This window comes from Typopeltis vanoorti, chromosome 11 (genome assembly GCF_054136105.1).
Source record: "Typopeltis vanoorti isolate ZY-2024b chromosome 11, IOZ_Tvanoo_1.0, whole genome shotgun sequence".
In the NCBI taxonomy this organism is placed as follows: domain Eukaryota; kingdom Metazoa; phylum Arthropoda; class Arachnida; order Uropygi; family Thelyphonidae; genus Typopeltis; species Typopeltis vanoorti.
In genome coordinates, this window is record NC_143559.1 from 87,227,625 (window position 1) to 87,252,131 (window position 24,507).

A 24,507-nucleotide genomic window follows, 5' to 3' on the forward strand; every position below is an offset into this window, starting at 1 on the left:
CAACTGAAGAAATTAAATTCCCTGCTAGATGAGGTCATAAGTTTGGATGTAGACACTATTGAGAGACAAAAAACTCATTTTGCAAGGCCTCCTAGGTTTTATGATCTACCTAAAATACACAAGACAGATATTCCTCTTCGCCCTATAGTGGATTGTATTGATTCTCCTACTTATTGCATAGCCAAATATCTATCTAAATTATTGAAATCATACATTGGCAACTTGCGCTCTTTTTTGAAAAACTCTTCTGATTTCTTAAATAAATTGAAAAACATCACTTTACAACCTACAGATCTTATGGTTATCTTTATATACCAATGTACCTCTCAAAGAGACTTCAGAATTACTTGCTGACATCTTCCTACAAGATATTATAAAGTTATTTGATTTCATAATGCACTCTGGATATTTCTTATGTCAAAACAAATTTTACAACCAAATGGAAGGAACAGCCATGGGAAGTCCACTCACTCCTGCTCTTGCCAACTTTTATTTAGAACATCTAGAAGAAGTCCTGTTCTCATCTATATTCCCTCAACCATCCTTTTGGGTTAGATATAGATGACATCTTTGCTGCATGGCCTCACAACAGAGACTCCTTATCTTCCTTTTAAAGCAGTATCAATTCCTTACATCCTCATATAAAGTTTACCATGGAGATTGAAAAAGACAACAAGTTATCGTTTTTAGACGTCCTTCTCATCTGTTCACCTTCAGGTATTCTTACAACAACAGTTTACAGAAAACCAACTTTCACAGGTCGTTATATTCTCAAAGAATCTGCTCATCATCCTTGTCAAAAAACAGGAATCATAAAATGTTTAATCCGACGAGCCAAAACTAACTCTTCAACTTCTCATTTATTACAGAAAGAAATTTTGACTATTAAACATCACATGAAACGAATGGGCTTCTCCGAAAAGAGTACACTACGTCTTTTCGATTCTTACAATCCAACACAGAACAGAAAAGATTCAATATGTCGAGTTCCAATTCCTTACATTTCCTGGATTTCAGAACCAATTTCAAGAATTCTGAAGAAATATGACTTAACAGCCATTTATACACCTATTAACAAATTACCAACCCATTTTCCTTCATCTAAAGATATGCTCAACCTTGTCTCTACCTGGTGTGTATCAAGTTCCTTGTAACTGTAATCTTTCCTACTTTGGACAAACTGGACGTTCTACAGAAAAAAAGAATTCAAGAGCATCAATCATCAATTCAACACAACAAACCCAAGAAATTTGGATTAGCTCAGCATGGATTAGAAGCAAGCAACAACATCCTTTGGTTCAAGACTCTCCTCCTACGTGGATGTCACTACAAATTTGAACGTTTATTTAAAGAAAGTGTGGAGGCCTTACTTCAACGTCCTAACGTGAATCGTAATGACTGTATATTTATATCAAAAATTTGAGAAAGTTTAATCAGGATAACACATTAATTTTTATTTTATTTTTTTTATGCAAATTTCCTATATTAGTTATTTAAGATTATTATATGAATTTCTGAATCAATATCTTTATGATTTTAAAAATGTCTATTCTTCTAATACTTAGCGATATGACATCACGCAGCTCATTCTATGCGTGAATGATCAATTGTTCATATTCCACCTTGTTTTTTAAAACTATTCCTTTGTAGCCACTGAAGATGGTCTGTAATATTTCAGACCGAAATATTTGGCAAATTAAACATTATTCTTGTGTAAACGCGTATATATTTCTAAACTATAAAAATTTCGGCAGATCCAAGCGGTAAAGTATAAGTTCTGCATCACTTCAACCTGAGTATTTACATCTGGGTCTGGCTCCCATTGATGAGACCTCAAAAAAGGTCGAAACCAGTCTGGGTAGTGACCCCCACCCCAATGTATAACATCATACATGTCTGCTAGGAGATGTGTTTCACATTATGGGAAATACTAAGGATAGTGATCACAGCTTACTCCACTTTTACTATGAGTTTCCTCTGTCACGAAAGGTTTGCTTATGCTTGGATCCACCGAAACTTTTATAGTTTCTATATTCGTCATGAAATTCTTGTAGTTTCTCTATTCAGCTTTGAAATAATGTTGGATTCAATATCCACTTAATTTGAATAATTTTGCATTGCTGAAGTGAAGCCTTCTGGCTCTCTTTTTTCAGTAATTCTTGGTGCCTTTTGTGATGTGACATCTTTTTTTAGCAACTCATATGGTAAGGTATAAGTTCTGCATCACTTTAACCTGAGTATTTACATCTCGGTCTGGCTCCCACTGATGAGACCTCAAAAAAGGTCGAAACCGGTCTGGGTAGTGACCCCCAACCATAATGTATAATATCATACATGTCTGCTAAGAGATGTGTTTTACATTATGGAAAATACAGTAAACCCTTGCCGAGCACAGCTTTGCAGAACGCGATTTTGCACATATGCATTATCTTCATTGTTTCCATTTAATGTGTCCAATGCTAGAATTTCATTCATATGCGGTACGCTGCAGAGCGTCTGCCGGCAACCCTGCTTGGCGCTGCCCGCTGAGTGACCCAGGCTGAGTTGCGATCGTTTCACTCACGTTAGCAGAGCTGTAATCACCTATTTATCAGTGTTTATCCTCTTCTCCTTTTGCATTTGTATTTCTTTTAATTTCAAAAATTCAATATGACATCTAAGAGGAAGAATGAAGTTGATAAAGCAGCAAAAAGACACAAACTTTTGACATTATGTCAGAAAATTGAAATTTTAGATAAGTTGAAAAATGGTACACGTGTTTCATTGCTTGCAAGAGAACTAGCTATAAATGAATCAAGCATAAGAACAATACGAGAGAATGAAGAAAAGATTCAGTCTAGTGTCAAAGCTTCAGGCGATACTTCGGCAAAGGTTGCTCAAGTTCCAAGAAGAATTCTGCAATTGGAACAGATAGAAAAAACTTAATAGCTTGAATTGTACAAATTAATTATACAAATCGCAAAAGCAATTGGCAGCGAAGGATTTTCAGATATGGAAAAAGGAGACGTCATAGAATTAATCGAGAAATGACGAATTGGATGATCTTGTAACACCAGCCAACGGTGAAAGCAGCGATAGTGAAGAAGATAAAGTGCCCTTAACTTACACGAAGTTAAACGAATTGTTAAAAAAGGCACAGGAACTGTGATTTTGCAACGGAGATTGACCCAAATGAAGAAAGAAGAGGACACTTTATGAAAGGCATTGAAAAACTCTGCACTCCTTACCGCGAAACTTTTAAAGAATTGCGTCAATCATTGTCCCAAGCAAAAATCACTAGCTTTTTTAAAAAATAATTGTATCATGTACCTACTTATTAAGCAGTAATAAAAATCCTTTCAATTAACATTTGTTTCATTTTTCCCTTTTAATTACAATATTTAGGTTAGTTTAAATTATACATATATACTTTCTTAATTTGAACTATACCTAACACATTTTTTCCAATAGAAAGTTAACTTTGTGGAATGCGGTTTTGCCGTGCATGCAATGTATTAATGATGTAACCCCCCCCCCCCCCAGCGTTCGGCAAGGGTTTACTGTACTAAGGATAGTGATCACAGCTTACTCCACTTTTACTATGAGTTGGCTCTGTCATGAAAGGTTTGCTTATGCTTGGATCCACCGAAACTTTTATAGTTTCTATATTCGTCATGAAATTCTTGTAGTTTCTCTATTCAGCTTTGAAATAATGTTGGATTCAATATCCACTTAATTTGAATAATTTTGCATCTCCGAAGTGAAGCCTTTTGGCTCTCTTTTTCAGTATAATTTCTTCTTTCATTTTGTAATTATAATTGAATAAACTTGCCTGCACTATGAAAAAAAAATTATCATTTCAAGCACAGCACTGAAAATAGTAATAACTGCACACAATGAGGACTGAAGAGGAAGTTGCAATAACATCTGAACATGTGCAGGAGTGAAAAGAACATTTTCAAATGTTTCCAAGTGTTCATCTGTTTAAAGGAAGGAAAGGAGAACAGGAGAAAAAATTGTGGTCAAATACAGGAAGATAGAACAGAAATTAGAAGTTAGAAATGGAAGACAGAGGATATCCTTCTATAAAGAGATGTGTGAAAATTTTTCTTTAGTCATTAATCCATATCACCTACTGAAATTTTATTTCAGTTAAAGCTGAAAGGAATATTACTGATTGCCAGTCTAGTTCATATAGAAATGGGCCCAAAAAAGTCTGTTTTATTTAGGATTCTCAAAGGCAATTTGAATCTAAAGATATGTTCTTAGTTACTGCTTGCATGAAGAATGTTGACCTGCAAAAGCAACATGCCCCTGCTCAATTTCCCGTGGTGGTTTTCTTTCAGTACATCCTTCAATTCCGTCAGAGATGTTGAATAAACTACTGCTGTAACAGCTTCACCTTTGAGATACTTGGCAAGGATTACATCATCCAATATCCCAAAAGACAATGCCAAGTACCTTCCCTGCTGACTTTCTTTGGCCATGGAGAACCGTTGTGTGTACTCCATTGACTTATTTGGTGTTTGGATCATAGTGATAAAGCCATGTTTCATCAACAGTCACAATACGAGCCAAAAAATTTGCACCTGATTTCTCAAAATGACCCCAAATCTCTTGAAGTGACAGCACACGTTCTCTCTTTTGGTCTACATTCAAATATTTGGGGACCCACTTCGTAGGCTTCTGCCTGTCCAGATGATGGTGGATAATGACCCCAACTCGTTTTCTGGATATCCTCAGAGTCTTTGCAATGTTTTTTTTTTTTTTTGGTTGGTATTTGTCTATAAAGATGGAATGCACTGCATCCATGTTTTCAGGTGTGATCACTGGGGGAAGATCTTCCTGACAAGAAGGCATCTGTTGTCTTAGGATACCCAGTCCCCTAAAGTCTCACACAGTTTAGTGAATCTCAGTTGTGGACTTTTCTTGCAGGAAAAACTTGATGATGGTGGCCTGCATCTCTGTGTCTTCAAATTTCTCCAAAACATCTGACATGTCTTCTTATATATCCTAAAAGAAAAAGAACAAATTATTAGAATTTTATGAAACATGGGGATTAAAGGATTTTAAGATATGTTCTTTCTTGTGGTTGTATCAGTTGCTTTAATATCATTTTTGTTCTAGGTGTTTATCAGAACTTCTAACCCCCCCCCCATCCTCTTAGAAGCAGCTGGTACCATAATAGGGAAATCCAACATGATAACCAAACCCTGGATTACAGAAGACATTTTACAGCTATGTGACCAAAGGAGAACTTTGAAATCCAATATAAACAAGAATAATAACAGAAAAATATAAAGAAATAAACAAAAAATATGAAAAAAAATTAAAACAGCAAAAACCAACTAATTCTTAAAGGAACATGAAAAGATTGAAGAGGAACTCTACAAAGAAATAAATCCCAGAAGCGCTTTCCAATTGATAAGCAGATTAACAAGTCTTATACTAACACTAATTGGCCACTAAGGATGAAAATGGCATGCTTTTCACTGGAAAAGATGAAATCTTGCAGCATTGACATGATTACACAGTTAACCTTTTTTCAGAAGACAGTAGTCAAAACCCTGAAAACATAAATGACATTAGATGGTGACTTCCCAATTTTAAGAGAAGATGTAGGAGCAGCAATTAGTTCTTTGAAGGTGAGAAAATCACCAGGCATGGAATAACTTCAGAACTACTGAAAGCAGGGGGAGAACTTATCATAGATGCTCTGTTCAACATTAGATGTATGGAACAATAAATCATGGTATGCACTTTAAAACTTTTTACTGTTATTCAGAAATGTTAATAGAAATCATTGACAAATATAGAAAGCCTTTCAAAATGAAAAGAGATGTGCTTCAAGGATGAATACTTTTGTCAACGCTTTTTAACCCATGGTTGGAATATATAGGTAACCTTCGTATAACGCGGTCTACAAATTGTAGTATACCTTGTTCAACGCGATCTACAATTTCTAGTAACCCCTTTTTTTTCCCATATTTTTCACTGCAGGACTTAAAAATCAAATTTTATCTGTGTTAAATTTGTGTCTGCCTATAGCGCACAAGTAGTTATAAGTATCCAATTTAGTTTTATTGTATCACTGAATAAGGTACTGTACAGAGGCTTTTGCAGTCTGTGTCATTCTCAACAAATAGTGCAATTAGAGACAGATATAATAAAAACGGCTCTAACTAATAAATCACGTCCCCTCTCACAGAAACCATGCTGTATAGACTTAAGCAAAACCATACGCTACACTGAAACACAGCATCTAATTAAAAACTATTGTCCAATTTTTCAATTGTGAAATAAGTGTTTGTTTTATTGCATTTGAAATTCTCTCTGTCATTATGACAGATCACAAAGGCTAACTTCAAATAAAAGAGTACCAAGAATTGAAACATGCCATATAATGAATGTGTGAGTTTCACCTGCCAAGAAGCCATAAAATTCAAGTAAGGGTTGAAACGTTGAGCCAGTCAGTAATGAAAAGTTCAATCGGAACGATAAATGACACCCTGTTGTGAATGTGTTAAAACTAATAGTGAATGTTGTTATGACAGTTTCAGATGTTATGTAATTCGATTGAAGAGAATTGGCATTTCAACTCAACATTTGTCAGTTGCTTTTGTCTTTGGGTCGCGCGATCTTTTGTTAATACTGCACCAATCACATGCACGTCTTTATAGCTGCTGTCTTGTTTAAAACAAAATTCAGCTTGTGTGTATTATAACAATTAAAAAAAAACTTGAATAATTCATAAGCGTATAAAAGGATATCACCTGTAAATCGTTGACACGCCAGCAAAATTCTCAGACATACCACCTCTGGCAGGAGTGCCATAGGTTCGCCATCTAGGGTTTACTGTATAAAGTGTTTATTGTTAAAAATTGTCTTCGTTTTCTGCCAGGAAAGCGCATTTAAAATCATAAGCGTGTTATTCTCAAGCTGAGCAATTTATTTTCTGGCAAGTTACATACACATGAAATGCTTTTTTTTTTATGTAAAAGTTTATTTTTATTGTAATGGCTACTAAAACTGCAACGAAAGGGGAAAAACAAACATTGTAGACGAAATTCATTTCTCTTGAAGAAAAAATTAAAATCTTGGACCAGATTTTTCTCCAATTTTCAACTGAAAATTAGAGATAAAAACCAGGAGTTGTTGCAAGGACTCCGAATTAAAATAAATCAACAATTAGAACAATCAAACAAAATGAACAACATAAAATCCAAGAAAGTGTTATTGCTGGGTCAACGGTAAGTGCAAAACGCGTTGCTCGTGTTCGCGATATTCTAATAGAAATAATGGAGAAATTCCTAATGATTTGGATAGAAGATTGCACTCAAAAGGAAATTCCTTTGGATGGACACCTTGCTAAGCAAAAAGCTCTCAAAGTTTATAAACATTTAAAAGAACTCAAACAAGATTCTTTAGAAGAAATCTCTCAGCATGGATTCTGTGCCAGTAAGGGTTGGTTCAAAAACTTTAAAAAGCAGTTTTCTTTGTATAATCTTAAAATCCAGGGAGAATCAGCATCAGCAGACATAGACGCTACCTGGAAATACCCAGCAGAACTTTTAAAAATCATTAAAGAAGGTGGTTACAGTGCAGACCAGGTGTTCAATGTGGATGAATCTGAAATATATTGGAAAAATATAACCAAACGCAAATATATTTCGAAAAATGAAAGATCAGCTCGTGGATTCAAAGTTTCCAAAGATAGAATTACTCTACTAATTTGTAGTAATGCATCAGGTGATTACATGACAAAAACCAATGTTTATTAACTGATCCTCAAATCCTCATGCGATGAAAGGGCTCAACAGGGCCACCAAAAAGGCATGGGTTACAGCTAGTATGTTTGAAAATTGGTTTTTCAAGTGTTTTGTACCCGATGTAACTTTCTAGTTAGACAAAGAAAAAGAATATGGACTTCAAAATTCTACTAATTTTAGATAACGCACCAGGACACCCAACAAATTTAAGCCACCCAAATATTAAAATAACTTTTTTGCCGCCTAATACTACTTCACTTATTCAACCACTCGACAAAGGAATAATAATCAATATTTAAGTCATATTATATTCGGCGAACATATCAATTAATTTTGGAAAAAATGGAATCTAATCCAAACATGACACTGCCTCAAGCATGGAAAGAGTTTTCAATTGAATTGTGTAAACGTTATTTCTCTGTCCATTAAGGAATTACAACCCTCTACGCTGAATGCTTGCTGGAAAAAAATATGGCCTGAAGCCGTTCTGGAACAAAATTTCGTACCACCAGTGGATGCCGAGCAATGTCGTATAATAAATGCCGCACACATTTTTGTGTGGAGAGGGCTTTTGTGATATGGTTTAAAACGAAATTAGTGAATTAATTGATGGAGAAACAGATTTAAATGAGGAACTGGTACAATTAATAGATGGCATCAAACCAAATGTCGGGGAAAGTTCTGCCGAAGATTCTGATTGTGATGAATCCGTTAAAGAATTCGATTTAAAGAAATTAGCAGAAGGATTGGACTTGGCAAGAAAGTTAGGAAGTTATTTTACTGATAGTGATCCCTCAATGGAGCGCTCGGGAAAATTCACGAGATAATTGGATATTTGTTTAGCGCCACATTACGAACTTATTAAATAAAAATATTGTTTTTGTTGGATATGTCATTGTTGTTTATATAATTAAAAAAAAAAAACGATTTCGGAACCTAACCCTACCTTTTCTATGTGATTTAAGTCTCGTATAACACGATTTATATAATGTGGCATTTCTATGGAACCTAACATCCACGTTATACGAGTTTTACTTGTATAATAAACTTATCTCTGGAAAACAGTGGGACTGGAATAATAGTTGCTGAAAAACCTTTCGATTTGTCAATGAAAACTGACTTAATAATAGAAAATGAACATCAGTTACAAGAATTAACAGACCTTTCTGATTCTAAGGCACTCTGATTATAAATTGAAGACCAGCATTCCCAAATCAAAATTTATGATGAAAAACTGACAGAAGTAAAAATATTCACTTACTTGGGAAGTATACAACACAGATGGCTGTTCTAAAGCATACACTGCTAAAGCAACTGTTGCCCTTCAGAGGTTACAGCCATTTTAGAAGGAGAATGATAAAGAAAGAGGAGAAAAGGCTATTCATCTTCAAGATGAAGTGCTACAGTAACTTTTGAAGATACCATACACAACACACAACAAAAGAGGTTAGAAGGAAAATTCACTTCTTTGCTAGAACACATGAAAATATCATTAAAATAGGTCGAAAACAGCTCCGATGACTGAGCCTAAGATAGTTTAGCTAAAGTAACACTAGAAGACTTGGATTCTGGTAAAAAAACTGGAGGTGACTCAGAATCACCTAGATTGATAATATTAGAAATCGAGCAATTCTTCATTCTCCACTTTGTTAAGGGACTCCCAGGGGAGACTATGTGGTGCCTCAACAGTTTACATAGAATATGGGTAAAGAAGATGAAAACTAATGCCGCATGTTCACTCAAATTTTGTACAACTCTTATAAATGTGGTATCAATTCAAACTGGCTCCCCTCTTTTTAAAAGTTAAATTATGAATATCAGTTTGGCCAATTCTATTATCTATTTCCATTTTTACTTTGCTATCTTAAAAAAAAAAGTGCCTAAATAGTTCACTTGCTCAAGGGGTTCTTCATGAGAATACAGTTTGTTTCCTGTCTGTCCTCATAGTTGGTCTTTTCAGTGCTGATTTTTTCCTACAAAATCTGTTAGATCCACTTATTCAATTTAGAGTCCAGTAGATTTATTTAAGAGAAGAAAATAGAATCTGCATGAAATACAGAATTGAATTTAACATCTGATTTTGCAATCAATGCCACAAACCTTTGCAATGTGATCCAAACAAGCCAATGAATAACAGTGGAAACAGTTTGCAAATTGCAGTGCAATACTGCACGCTATCTTCCTGCTTGTTGACTTATAACTTAGTTACAGATATATGGGAGGGGGGGGGGTCTGGAAAGTTCTGATAAACACCTAGAACAAAAATGTTTTTTTTTTCAGAAAAATCTTTTCTTTTAGGATATACAAGAAGACAAAATTAATTAATTAATTTTTGTTCTAGATGTTTATCAGACCCCCTTTATATATACGGTGCTTATATAACTGCAGCATATTGAAGAACATTTCTTATAAGTACCTTAACACAAATCTTTTTTCAATTCTACAAAGGAATCCCCTCCTTTTTTGTTACATAAATCCCACCCACAAATGGATGTAAACCTTTTATACATCAGTGGTGAATAGACAAAGATTATCAATCTGGAAATCCTGCTAAGAGACTAAACAATACTTTCAAGTCACAACATGCTTTCAGTAGGGGGGGGGGGAATGGTTTCGCACCAGTCAAAGTTCATTTATTACTTAAAGATTCACACATCAATGACCATGAAATCCCAAACCACAACTAGCTGAAAAAGAGCAGATGTGCTACTCATTTAATTTTATTCCCTGTTTAACAGATGGATACTGAGAATTCTCAAATAATCTTTTTCACCTCCACAACATTTTGTCCCACTGATGTTTATTTGGCGTATTCTTCCAATCATCCCATGACTTGTTTAGCTACCTTACAGTCCTCAGTTTTCTCAAATATATCATTTCTGAATATTTAAAATTAGTATTCACTTATACTGAATTTCAGTGAGAATTTACTCAAATGAATAATTGAATTTTGTAACAATAATTAAATTATTCATTCATTCAAGTAAAAATCACTGAAATGCAGTATAAGTGAATACTAATTTTACAATTCAATAATTATTTGTTAATGATTTTTTTAATTTTAATTTAACAGTTAAAACATTCATGATTTGTTGGATGATTTGAATAATAGTAACCAAACAATAAACTGCATACCTACCAGCTGGCAATTCAAGAGTAAAAGCTTTAAGTGGAGGTCTATACTGTTTAACTAAAATTATACAATCATACTTCAGCATTCTTCGCAACACAGCTAAACTTCCAATACCTGTAATGTACAAATGATTTCTTTTAGACTTAATTTATGATACTGTTCATTTTTGATGTTAATATTTGGTCCTTTTCACAAAATATGATACATTATATTGGATTTATTGGACCATGGTTTAGATAAAATATATGTATAATTGTCGACAAGTTTTGCCAGCTGGGGTCTGTCTGGCTTTATCAAGATGGGTAAGGTTATACTTTTGATAGTTAATATTTGGCCCTTTTCACTAAATATGATACATAACATTGGATTTATTGGACCATGGTTAAGATAAAACATATGTACATAGTGAAAAGGACCAAATATTAATTATGATACTGTTATTATTTTTTATGACTCGCTCCAAAAGGTAGAAAAATCTATAGTATATTAGAAACTTTGTGTGAGCTAAGAGTATTTTTTTTTCACAGTCTAGAAATCCTGTTCTAGAGATCAAACATGGGACTTTTTCAAGTCACTTCAGGCCTCTAATAGTTGGGGTTTGGATTGGGTGATAAAATTCATCTCCCACCTAAAAACATTCAGAAATATCCATGTCCACAGTAGGATCTGAACCTGCAGTCAGAACAGCTACCCCACCTACTCAGCCAACCAGACTGACTTTAGAAATACATTACTGCAAAATGCATTTATACTTTATGCAAAATGTTTTATCAAGACAAATTACATAAAACTATTTATGATGTGCAGCTATCCATGTTTTGCTCTAATGACAAAATATGATAAACAAAACAATACACAACTTCTGAAACTAAAGCAATAAGGAAACATTTAGGAGTAAAAACATTGAAATTAGAAACACGTAAAACTATAATACAATCATTAAATGACTGTATTTTACAATTTTAATCATTATTAATATTATAATACAATTGGATCCAAAAATGAAAAGAATGGAAAAATCATACAAAGAGAATGCAGGATAACAGATTGGTATCCATTTACACTTTTTTGCCTAACAGAAAGAGTGTAATAGCCAAAAGAAGAAAACAAATTATGTCATCAGCTGTCATTTTTTAAAAATATGAATCTCATATGAGAGGCTGTAAAACCTGTGGTGTCAGTGCTATGATGTGGGCAAATGGTTAGTCTTTTGGAAAAGAAACCAGTGTGAAGAAGGCTTTTCGAAAGTACTGAAGCAGATGGAAATAGGTGGATAAAAAGCTGATTTGTTAAATCTGAAGCTGAATATGTATGGATGTTGATGAGCAACTGCTGGGTTTTAGTTTAGAGAAAAACAGAGAAATAATGATGGCCAGTGTGGGAAACAGGCAGTCACATGAACACTTATGGAAATGGCACATGGCAGGAATAGATCTTCTCTGAAAAAGGTGATTGTGCAAGTCTGTGAGAGGAAGTAAACTCACCACTTCTGGCATATTTAGAGAGGTTTTTTTTGGTGCACTTCCATAAATACAAAACAGTATTCTAAGGGTAAGCCTATGGTGTCTAGTGAACTAGATACCATCATATCCTGCCTTTTTAGATCTCCTTTTACTTCAATCAAATGGCAGAGGGGAGTGCGGCAAATCCACATCCCCGTCGTGCTCCCTGGGACCCTCCGTAGGTACACCTCCTAGGATGCTAATGGACTTCTGTGAAGCACAACACACAAATCACCAAAGGATTCATATCCCAATGAGGAAATATGTGGAAGAATCTGCAGAGGAGCAGACCTCTATAAACAACCTGGGCTCAGCTGGCTCTGGCTATTAGTACCTGGTTAGGGATGCTACCTAGAGTTACAAGGAAAATTAAAGGATTTATTCCTCTGACATAGGGAAGCAGCTTTGGCAGTACTGACACAAGGTTGAAGTCTCATGATGGTGGTAAAGCTTGATAAGAAAACTGCAGATGGCAATACAGTTTATTGTGTATGTCAGTAATATTGTGCAGCAGAAAGCAAATGGAGAAACTACTGCTCTATTCTCTCCTGAGACTAACCACCATGGATAGCAAATCTACACAAATGGCCACAAGTTCCTGGCATCCTTTAAATGGGACAGGGGTGCAAAGAATCTCTGGGTTCAAAATGGTGTGTCCACTAAAACTAGGAACTAGAAATGTCAGAACCCTGTATGAAGCAGGTAAGCTAAGAAACTCCATCAAAAAAATGAAAAGACTCGGAATTGGGATTTTAGGAATGAATGAAGCTAGGTGGCCATGATCAGATAACACTCAAGTTGATGACATGACAATGTACCACTCTGGAAGTAGTGAAAATAATCAAATTAGAGTTAGAATAACATTAAACAAAAACACCAATAAGTCACTGTTGACCTTCATTCTCTACTCAGATAGGATGATGCTATTAAAACTGAAAGGTCAACCATTAGATATCAATCTCATACAGGTCTATGCCCCTACTGCTGACAAGAAGGATACTGAAATCGAAGAATTTTATGATTGATTAAAAGAATCAATAAAAAATACCAAGAAAGATGATATTAACATCGTCATGGATGATTTCAATGCTAAAGTTGGGAAAGGTAGAACATGGTCTGGGAACAAGAAATGAGAGAAGAGATAGTCTTATTCAATTCTGCCAAGAAGAGGAACTAATAATCACAAACACATGGTTTAAGTTACCACCCCAAGGCAATCACCACAGGATAAATAGATCAAATATTGTCAGAAACCAAACTGATTACTTGCTAAATAAACAATGATTTAAGTTCCATAAAGAGCACAAAAACCTATCCTAGTGCAGATATTGTTTCTGATCATAATCTATTGGTGATAGAGTTAAAACTTAGACTGACAGCCAGCTATATTTGATATCAACAAAAAAGATTTGACCTAAAAAACAAGAGAAAAGCTGAGTGAAGATCTGAATCAAGAGATAGCACTTATGAAGAATGATGATGTCATGAAGGTTGATGAATCATAGGACAAATTAAAATCTATCTTCATAGAGAAATGTGTCAATACTTTGTCCTGTTTCATTTTGAGCAGTCAAAATGAAAGATTGGATAACTGCTGAAATTCTTTCTTTCATGGATCAATGCAGATCACATAAAAATCATAGTCCAACAAAATATAAAGAGGTTCAGAAAATTATTAAAGACAAGATCAAAGAAGCAAAAGAAATCTGAATGAATGAAAAATGTACAAAAATAGAATTTATACAGGATTAAATTTATATAGGATAAAATACATGACAGTTTTAATCTACACGAAAAGCTGAAAGAGATCTCAACTCTCAACCACACACACACACACTGGGAGGGGCCTCCGCCCCTTGACGCCTACACCGCTCAAACCCCACCCCCCGAGTTCCGGACTGGTAGGTCGGTTCTCCTTGAATTCTGATGACTGGAAAAGATGCTTTTTTTTCACATGAAGTGAAAAAAAAGAAAAAAGCATCCACTATGACATGAAATTAATGATGAAACAGGCTACCAATTCCAAACAAAGGAAGGCGACCTATAAGATGCAAGATTTTTAAACAGACTCAATGAAATGCTTGGAGCATTGATAATTTTCTTGAGAAATATGCAGGTAAGACATTAAAAAATTAGCACTTAACACACACAAAAAATCTATTATATCTTATATTCTGTTTTTTATTATAAGGGTATATTCAAAAATAAAGTGCTAAATGGTAAAAAATTCATGAGATGACATAACATGTTTATAATCTCTAGTCTCAAGTGACAGTTGTATTATTGAATGACAATTCCAAGGAGTCCAAGTGATTGTGGGAGCACCTCACACAACAGCAACTCACCATTAACAATATTTCTATTTGTTAATTGCATGTATTTTCAGCCAATATGCTGGTATGAGAAATGAAAAACCCGAGTTTTTAAGAGAAAAAAAATCTCTATAGATGTAACTCAACTTCAAATGAAAAAGCCCATACAAGGATTCCTCATGTCATGCCATGACCAAAATCAAACAAGTCTTCCAACAGCACAATGCCCCATTGTTCTTTCAACTCTGTTATGGATAGGTGTAGGTGTATGTGCAGAACACACTACTAGAGTTCAAAAGAACAAGGTTTCCTAAATATCCATTCCAATGAAATTGCAAATAATGATGTTCAAGAAAGTTCTGAAACCACTTTTTCAGGATTTTTTCTTCTTTTTATAGCTACTGTATCCCATCAACCTTTCAATGCAAAAGGCAGGCATTGCTGAAACACTGTAAAACAGATGGAATGAGATTGCACACCAAAGTCTCATGTCAGATTATCTTAACAGCAAAAACTAAAATGACTGCTAACCGGTACACCCAAGCTAACATTCAGGAAATCATTAATAAACAATCCTTTCTTTTAGTGTTGCACAGTGATCAGTATTCATTTTAGAAATTATGGACTTCACAACTGGGTTATCAATAACTATTTTCATTTCCAGAAGTTTCAATCTTCATATTAAGATCACCATCATCTGGAGTATATACAAATATACAAGTACAAGCAGAGTTACATTACACACAATAAACTAAAGAAATAATGATTTGATCATGGGTTATTCTACTGGCATGACCTCTAGTGAAAAAAATAAAGTAACAACGATGTCCTATTTTTATCATTACAACTGTTATTTTTGATTTGGGATTCTGGATTATTTAGTCCTGTTTATAGTTAGCTCTTGGAAATTAAAATAGTTATTTATAACGCAGTTGTAAAACCCATAATTTCCAAAATGAATTAATAAACAATCCTCAACCAGACAATAAAAGATTACTATATCCTATAATAGACAGTGGAATGGACAGCATAAATTCTTGACAAATACAAAATACATGTCACTGTTGTCCAATCAGTTTGAAAACGAATTGGACAACAGCCTTTCACCCTTTCTGCCTACCAAGGATAAAATTACCTCACCTATTATAACCTGGTTTTTACAAGTTTTATTCTGGACAATTTGGCTGGTCCATAGAGGTCAGACAAAGAATGAAAAGATTATATCAAATACTTCATCATCATCATTATCTTCATCATCATCAAATTCCTGCCATGTACCCTCAAGGGGTGTACAGGATATGACAGTACTACATGAAAAAATTAACATCATTACTAACTTCCTATCCACAATTTTCCTCCAAATCAGTCTGTTACTTGTCAAGACTCCAACATTATCAGATCTTATATTTCTATCGTCTAAGGCACTTTGTACAGTATCAATCCACCTATATCTTGGTCTTCCTCTGGGTCGTTTTCCTGCCAACCTGGCAGAGAACACTTGTTTTGCTAATCTTTCCTCTACCATTCTATTTAAGTGACCATACCATCTGAGATTAGCTCTGCTAATGCATTCCTGGATGCTGACAATGTCAAGTTCTTTCCTAATATCCTCATTTTTAATATGATATTGCCATTGATGCCATCTGTTCACGCCTCTAATCTTTCTCAGGACTCTCATATCTGCGGTCTCTAGTCTTTGGTCAAGTGTTTTACTTCTGACCCAGCTCTCAGATCCATAAGTTAAAATTGGTTTGAACACTGTCTTGTATACAGCTAATTTAGTGTTCCGACTAATTTCTTTCTTATTCCATATGAATTTATTCAATTGACTTCCCACGATACCAGCTTTGCTGATTCTGTTGTCTATTTCTATATTTAGTTTACCATCTTCAGTAAAAATTGTGCCTAAGTAGCTGAAATGTTTTACTTGTTCCACAGGTTCTCCATTCACAACACAGTTGACATTTTCAATGATTCTGCCTATTTTCATTGTCTTTGTCTTTTTATTGCTGACCTTCATACCATATCTATTACAACAGCTATTCAATTTAGTCAGAGAATCTTGCAGACTTGTAGCGGATTTATTTAGAAGTATAACATCATCTGCATAAAGCAAAGAGCTGACATTAACATCTCCAATTTTGATATCAGATTTAATACCACATTCCTCCATAATGTGATCCATATAGATAATGAATAACAGAGGGGATAATGTACATCCATGTCTCACACCAGATTTAACATTAAACCATCTTCCTGTACTTCCTTCAATTCTAACTGCTGACTCACAACTCAAATAAAGACTAAGTATTGCTTGATATAATGCCCCATTGACACCATACAACTGCAGCGTATTGAATAACTTCTCTCTTGGCACCTTGTCATATGCCTTTTCCAAATCGACAAAACTTAAATACAGATCTTTGTTATATTCCCATGCTTTCTCGACTATTTGTCGTAAAGTGAAGATCTGATCCTGACAGCCTCTATTTGGCCTGAATCCAGCTTGTTCTTCACCAAGCTTTTCTTCCACAATTCTTCTCAACCGTTTCTCAAGTATACTTGCATAGATCTTGCCAGGAACACTCAGGGGAAATACCTCTGTAATTCTCACATTCAGTTTTATTTCCCTTTTTATATATGGGTACTATGAGAGCTCTACTCCAATCATCAGGAATTCATCCCTCTTCCCAGGCTTTCTGAACTATGCAGTGAAGCCACTGTAAGACTCTTATACCACCATACTTCATCATTTCTGGTCGAATATCATCTACTCCTGCTGCCTTTCCACATTTCAAGCCTTTGATGGCTTTTTCTACTTCAAGTATGGATATGTATTCCTGACGGCATGCCTGGTCAGTGTTTTTTATACTGTGCTGTCATCACTGCTTGTTTCATTTAGCAGTTATTCAAAGTAATTACTCCATACTTCAAGGATATCTTTTTCTCCTGTTTTCATTTCACCTTTATCATCTCTAATTCCTTTTACAGCACTCTTTCCTCCATTCCTAAGCTTCTTCAACAACCTCCAGAATATTTTGCCACCTTCTTGATATTTATTTTCTATATTCTTGCCAAAGTCCTCCCATGACTTTTGTTTAGCTAGTTTTACACACTGTTTAGCTTTCTTACATTTGTCTCTGTATTCTGTAAGAGTAAAAGCTGACTTATTTGACAGGAACTTTTGATATGCTTTCTTCTTTTCCTTCACTGTCTCTTTAATTTCTTGTGTCCACCATGGAGTTCTGATTTTTTTATCCTTGCACACAACCTCACCACATGCCTCTCTGGCAGAATCAATCAATGTTTCCTTCAGAGTTTGCCACTGAATCTCCAAGGTTTGATTCCTGTTCTCAAACTCTTTCATTTTCTTTTCAATAATATTTCTGTATTTTAGTCTACTGTTCACATCTGAGAGCTGCTCAACTTTTATTCGCTTTAAAACTTTCTTACATATTATTCTTTTCAATATGAAATTCAATTTTATCTTGCTCAAGACTAAATAGTGATCACTTCCAATTTCAAATCTTCTGTACACTCTGGTGTCCTGCACTAGGGAGAAAACATCACTATCATCAAATACTTAAGAATTTATATTTCCATGTTCAAATTTCCACTTAGTTAGCTTTGCAACCATATGCATGGGGAAAGAGTGTCCTAGGTTCGATTCCCATCGGTGATGTGAGGAGCTGATGGATCTTCCTCAGCCATAGCCAAGTTAGCCGGTCTTGGGTATGGACAGTAGGGTTTTCCCCCCAGTTTATCCTTGAGTTTTTCATCCTGAAAAGCATGCAAGCCAGCCTTGAGAACTCAACACTACAGACATAGGATACACCGGGGCATAGGGCTTGCCACCTTATCCTGTGAATGGTTTGAGGTCCGATGATTAATAAACCCTCGACACTGCAAGGTAAAATAGGTAAAAGGAAGATGATGAGATGTTCAAATTTCTATCACCTTTCCAGTAACTTTAATATGAACCATGTTCAAGTTACTGGAACAAAAACTACACAAAACCAGAATGAAAATAAATAATACATTAACTAAAATTATATATATGCCGATGTTTCATCATCTTAAGCTAGCATTTTCAAAGGCAATTTAATGATATACACTCAAAGACAGAATGAAATGACCTCAAGAAAGACAGCTGTGTGCAAGGAGGGCAACAGCAACAATTCTTTGTAGTGATCTGCGATTCTTGCTGATGGGAAGATATGGCAGCGCACTAAAATTCATGTAGATTCAAACCACCAATTCTAATGCAGTTAATGAGGGTCTGTGAATCACTTCCAGGAACAGTTTGATTTAAATTGGAATTTGTGTAGTAACTAGGCTTTCTTTCACATGAAATCTATGTTCTTCATCCAAGACATGTTTGTGCTAGTCTGCTCTTCAATATCATATATAATTTTTATGTTTTTTTTTTCTGACCAAGCTGCCTTTATTTGTCCTAGGGTAAGGATGCAGTGCATGTATAGTCAGCCAAAGGAGAGGAGGAGTATTCTTTATAAGGAGCTGTGTGAGGGGTTTTCTGATGTATACGTTTTATTCGAGTGATTTAAGTAGAGCCTGTTCTAGACAGTGCTAGTCCTGAGGACAAAATTCATCCTGCCCTATCCTGGATACTAAAGTTTTGAAAATATTCAGTTTCTGGACAGGATGAGGACGTGAAGTGGCACATAAGTATCCACACACTGATGGTAGACTGAGCACAACAAGGACATATCCAACTACCTTGCAAAAGGGTATCCAAAAAGGCTCGAGTGCTTGTTTTTCTATGTCAACGGTAAAACCAATTTGGGAGTGAATATAGCTGAGGAATGTGAAACATTAGAAAGAGCCTGTGGTCCATGCAGTCAAATGGCAAAGACAATGTCTACATGTCTGAATTTTATTTAGTGTTGGAGAGAGAGAGAGAGAGAGAGAGGGTGGGGTGAATTTGGTGCCAACTTTTCATATGATTCTATGTATAACTTAGCAACAAGAAGTGAAAGAGCCACTAATACACCTTCAGATTTGTTAAAAGAAACTGTTGCTAATTTCATAACTGCTTTTTTTCTTTTAAGACAAAGCGCATTAAGAAATTGTAAAATAACAATCAAGAGGTAATGTCATGTGTTTACAACAAAGTTCTCAATCACAACTCTGTGTGTAAGAGTAAGGATGTGTACTATTAGGCCAAAAAGAAAAACAAGAATTCTATATGGTTTCCTAAACATTTACAATTAAGATTATGTACAATATACGAGAATGGTCTGAAAAGTTCTCAGCCTAACAATGAAAAAAAATAATTTATAATTTCAAAATTATTCTTATTTTTCAACATAATCTCCCTTAAGACTAATACATTTATTCCAGCAATGCTCCAGTGCCATTATCTCATTCCTGTAGTGTTTTCAGTAAGATATGCAAAATACCCCTCTACAGCCACAATCACCTCTTGATTCGAAGAAAATGCTGACCAGCGAGGAAAAGTTTTAGGTATTATTTCTGGGAAAATTCAAATGTTAATCCTCTAAAATAAACTATTATTTTAATGGCTAATATAGCCTACTTCCATTTAGGAGTGCCCCTTTTTTTTACAATGTCATTGGCACTTTACCCAAAATTCTAGAGCATTACTGAAGTGTTATAAAACTAATATATGAAGAATAAAAAATAGAAATTTTGGACATACCTTTTGGAATGCACTATGAATTGTTGCCTTCTGGCAACAATTCATAGTGCAGATCCCTTAATTTTCACATTGCCAAAACACCTTTGTGGGCAGGTGCATTGTCCTGATGAAATGTGATTTTTTTCTTCTGCAAACTGGGTCTTTTCTCATGAATTTTTTTGCCTAGTCTGGTTAAAAGATCGGAATAATATTTTCTGGTTATTGTTTTACCCTTTTCAAGATAATTAATAAACAAAATGCCTTTTGCATCCCAAAACACCATAGCCATAACCTTTCCTGCTGATGGAACCGAATTTGTCTTCTTTGGCATTGAACATCCAGCTTCTATCCACTGTTTTGACTACTGTTTGGATTCTGGTGGGTAATGGTGAATCTAAGTCTCATCCATGGTAATAAAATCATCATCATCAAATTCCTGACATGTACCCTCAAGGGGTGTACAGGATATGATATACTACATGAAAAAGTTACATCATTACTAACTTCCTATCCACAATTTTCCTCCAAATCAGTCTGTTACTTGTCAAGACTCCAACATTATCAGATCTTATATTTCTATCGTCTAAGGCACTTTGTACCATATCAATCCACCTATATCTTGGTCTTCCTCTGGGTCGTTTTCCTGCCAACCTGGCAGAGAACACTTGTTTTGCTAATCTTTCCTCTACCATTCTATTTAAGTGACCATACCATCTGAGATTAGCTCTGCTAATGCATTCCTGGATGCTGACAATGTCAAGTTCTTTCCTAATATCCTCATTTTTAATATGATATTGCCATTGATGCCATCTGTTCACGCCTCTAATCTTTCTCAGGACTCTCATATCTGCGGTCTCTAGTCTTTGGTCAAGTGTTTTACTTCTGACCCAGCTCTCAGATCCATAAGTTAAAATTGGTTTGAACACTGTCTTGTATACAGCTAATTTAGTGTTCCGACTAATTTCTTTCTTATTCCATATGAATTTATTCAATTGACTTCCCACGATACCAGCTTTGCTGATTCTGTTGTCTATTTCTATATTTAGTTTACCATCTTCAGTAAAAATTGTGCCTAAGTAGCTGAAATGTTTTACTTGTTCCACAGGTTCTCCATTCACAACACAGTTGACATTTTCAATGATTCTGCCTATTTTCATTGTCTTTGTCTTTTTATTGCTGACCTTCATACCATATCTATTACAACAGCTATTCAATTTAGTCAGAGAATCTTGCAGACTTGTAGCGGATTTATTTAGAAGTATAACATCATCTGCATAAAGCAAAGAGCTGACATTAACATCTCCAATTTTGATATCAGATTTAATACCACATTCCTCCATAATGTGATCCATATAGATAATGAATAACAGAGGGGATAATGTACATCCATGTCTCACACCAGATTTAACATTAAACCATCTTCCTGTACTTCCTTCAATTCTAACTGCTGACTCACAACTCAAATAAAGACTAAGTATTGCTTGATATAATGCCCCATTGACACCATACAACTGCAGCGTATTGAATAACTTCTCTCTTGGCACCTTGTCATATGCCTTTTCCAAATCGACAAAACTTAAATACAGATCTTTGTTATATTCCCATGCTTTCTCGACTATTTGTCGTAAAGTGAAGATCTGATCCTGACAGCCTCTATTTGGCCTGAATCCAGCTTGTTCTTCACCAAGCTTTTCTTCCACAATTCTTCTCAACCGTTTCTCAAGTATACTTGCATAGATCTTGCCAGGAACACTCAGGGGAAATACCTCTGTAATTCTCACATTCAGTTTTATTTCCCTTTTTATATATGGGTACTATGAGAGCTCTACTCCAATCATCAGGAATTCATCCCTCTTCCCAGGCTTTCTGAACTATGCAGTGAAGCCACTGTAAGACTCTTATACCACCATACTTCATCATTTCTGGTCGAATATCATCTACTCCTGCTGCCTTTCCACATTTCAAGCCTTTGATGGCTTTTTCTACTTCAAGTATGGATATGTATTCCTGACGGCATGCCTGGTCAGTGTTTTTTATACTGTGCTGTCATCACTGCTTGTTTCATTTAGCAGTTATTCAAAGTAATTACTCCATACTTCAAGGATATCTTTTTCTCCTGTTTTCATTTCACCTTTATCATCTCTAATTCCTTTTACAGCACTCTTTCCTCCATTCCTAAGCTTCTTCAACAACCTCCAGAATATTTTGCCACCTTCTTGATATTTATTTTCTATATTCTTGCCAAAGTCCTCCCATGACTTTTGTTTAGCTAGTTTTACACACTGTTTAGCTTTCTTACATTTGTCTCTGTATTCTGTAAGAGTAAAAGCTGACTTATTTGACAGGAACTTTTGATATGCTTTCTTCTTTTCCTTCACTGTCTCTTTAATTTCTTGTGTCCACCATGGAGTTCTGATTTTTTTATCCTTGCACACAACCTCACCACATGCCTCTCTGGCAGAATCAATCAATGTTTCCTTCAGAGTTTGCCACTGAATCTCCAAGGTTTGATTCCAGTTCTCAAACTCTTTCATTTTCTTTTCAATAATATTTCTGTATTTTAGTCTACTGTTCACATCTGAGAGCTGCTCAACTTTTATTCGCTTTAAAACTTTCTTACATGTTATTCTTTTCAATATGAAATTCAATTTTATCTTGCTCAAGACTAAATAGTGATCACTTCCAATTTCAAATCTTCTGTACACTCTGGTGTCCTGCACTAGGGAGAAAACATCACTATCATCAAATACTTAAGAATTTATATTTCCATGTTCAAATTTCCACTTAGTTAGCTTTGCAACCATATGCATGGGGAAAGAGTGTCCTAGGTTCGATTCCCATCGGTGATGTGAGGAGCTGATGGATCTTCCTCAGCCATAGCCAAGTTAGCCGGTTTTGGGTATGGACAGTAGGGTTTTCCCCCCAGTTTATCCTTGAGTTTTTCATCCTGAAAAGCATGCAAGCCAGCCTTGAGAACTCAACACTACAGACATAGGATACACCGGGGCATAGGGCTTGCCACCTTATCCTGTGAATGGTTTGAGGTCCGATGATTAATAAACCCTCGACACTGCAAGGTAAAATAGGTAAAAGGAAGATGATGAGATGTTCAAATTTCTATCACCTTTCCAGTAACTTTAATATGAACCATGTTCAAGTTACTGGAACAAAAACTACACAAAACCAGAATGAAAATAAATAATACATTAACTAAAATTATATATATGCCGATGTTTCATCATCTTAAGCTAGCATTTTCAAAGGCAATTTAATGATATACACTCAAAGACAGAATGAAATGACCTCAAGAAAGACAGCTGTGTGCAAGGAGGGCAACAGCAACAATTCTTTGTAGTGATCTGCGATTCTTGCTGATGGGAAGATATGGCAGCGCACTAAAATTCATGTAGATTCAAACCACCAATTCTAATGCAGTTAATGAGGGTCTGTGAATCACTTCCAGGAACAGTTTGATTTAAATTGGAATTTGTGTAGTAACTAGGCTTTCTTTCACATGAAATCTATGTTCTTCATCCAAGACATGTTTGTGCTAGTCTGCTCTTCAATATCATATATAATTTTTATGTTTTTTTTTTCTGACCAAGCTGCCTTTATTTGTCCTAGGGTAAGGATGCAGTGCATGTATAGTCAGCCAAAGGAGAGGAGGAGTATTCTTTATAAGGAGCTGTGTGAGGGGTTTTCTGATGTATACGTTTTATTCGAGTGATTTAAGTAGAGCCTGTTCTAGACAGTGCTAGTCCTGAGGACAAAATTCATCCTGCCCTATCCTGGATACTAAAGTTTTGAAAATATTCAGTTTCTGGACAGGATGAGGACGTGAAGTGGCACATAAGTATCCACACACTGATGGTAGACTGAGCACAACAAGGACATATCCAACTACCTTGCAAAAGGGTATCCAAAAAGGCTCGAGTGCTTGTTTTTCTATGTCAACGGTAAAACCAATTTGGGAGTGAATATAGCTGAGGAATGTGAAACATTAGAAAGAGCCTGTGGTCCATGCAGTCAAATGGCAAAGACAATGTCTACATGTCTGAATTTTATTTAGTGTTGGAGAGAGAGAGAGAGAGAGAGAGAGGGTGGGGTGAATTTGGTGCCAACTTTTCATATGATTCTATGTATAACTTAGCAA

General features: G+C 35.3%; 1 protein-coding gene across 2 annotated transcripts in view; it reads right to left on the reverse strand.

Moving 5' to 3' along the window:
* LOC150101829 (ADP-sugar pyrophosphatase-like) overlaps positions 1–24,507 on the reverse strand; it is a 139,116-nt gene that overhangs the window by 61,831 nt on the left and 52,778 nt on the right. For both annotated transcript variants that reach the window (XM_090400229.1, XM_090400228.1), the window contains one exon: positions 10,888–10,995. In XM_090400229.1, the coding sequence (XP_090256355.1) occupies positions 10,888–10,995 (108 nt within the window). The remainder of the gene's footprint in view (positions 1–10,887; positions 10,996–24,507) is intronic.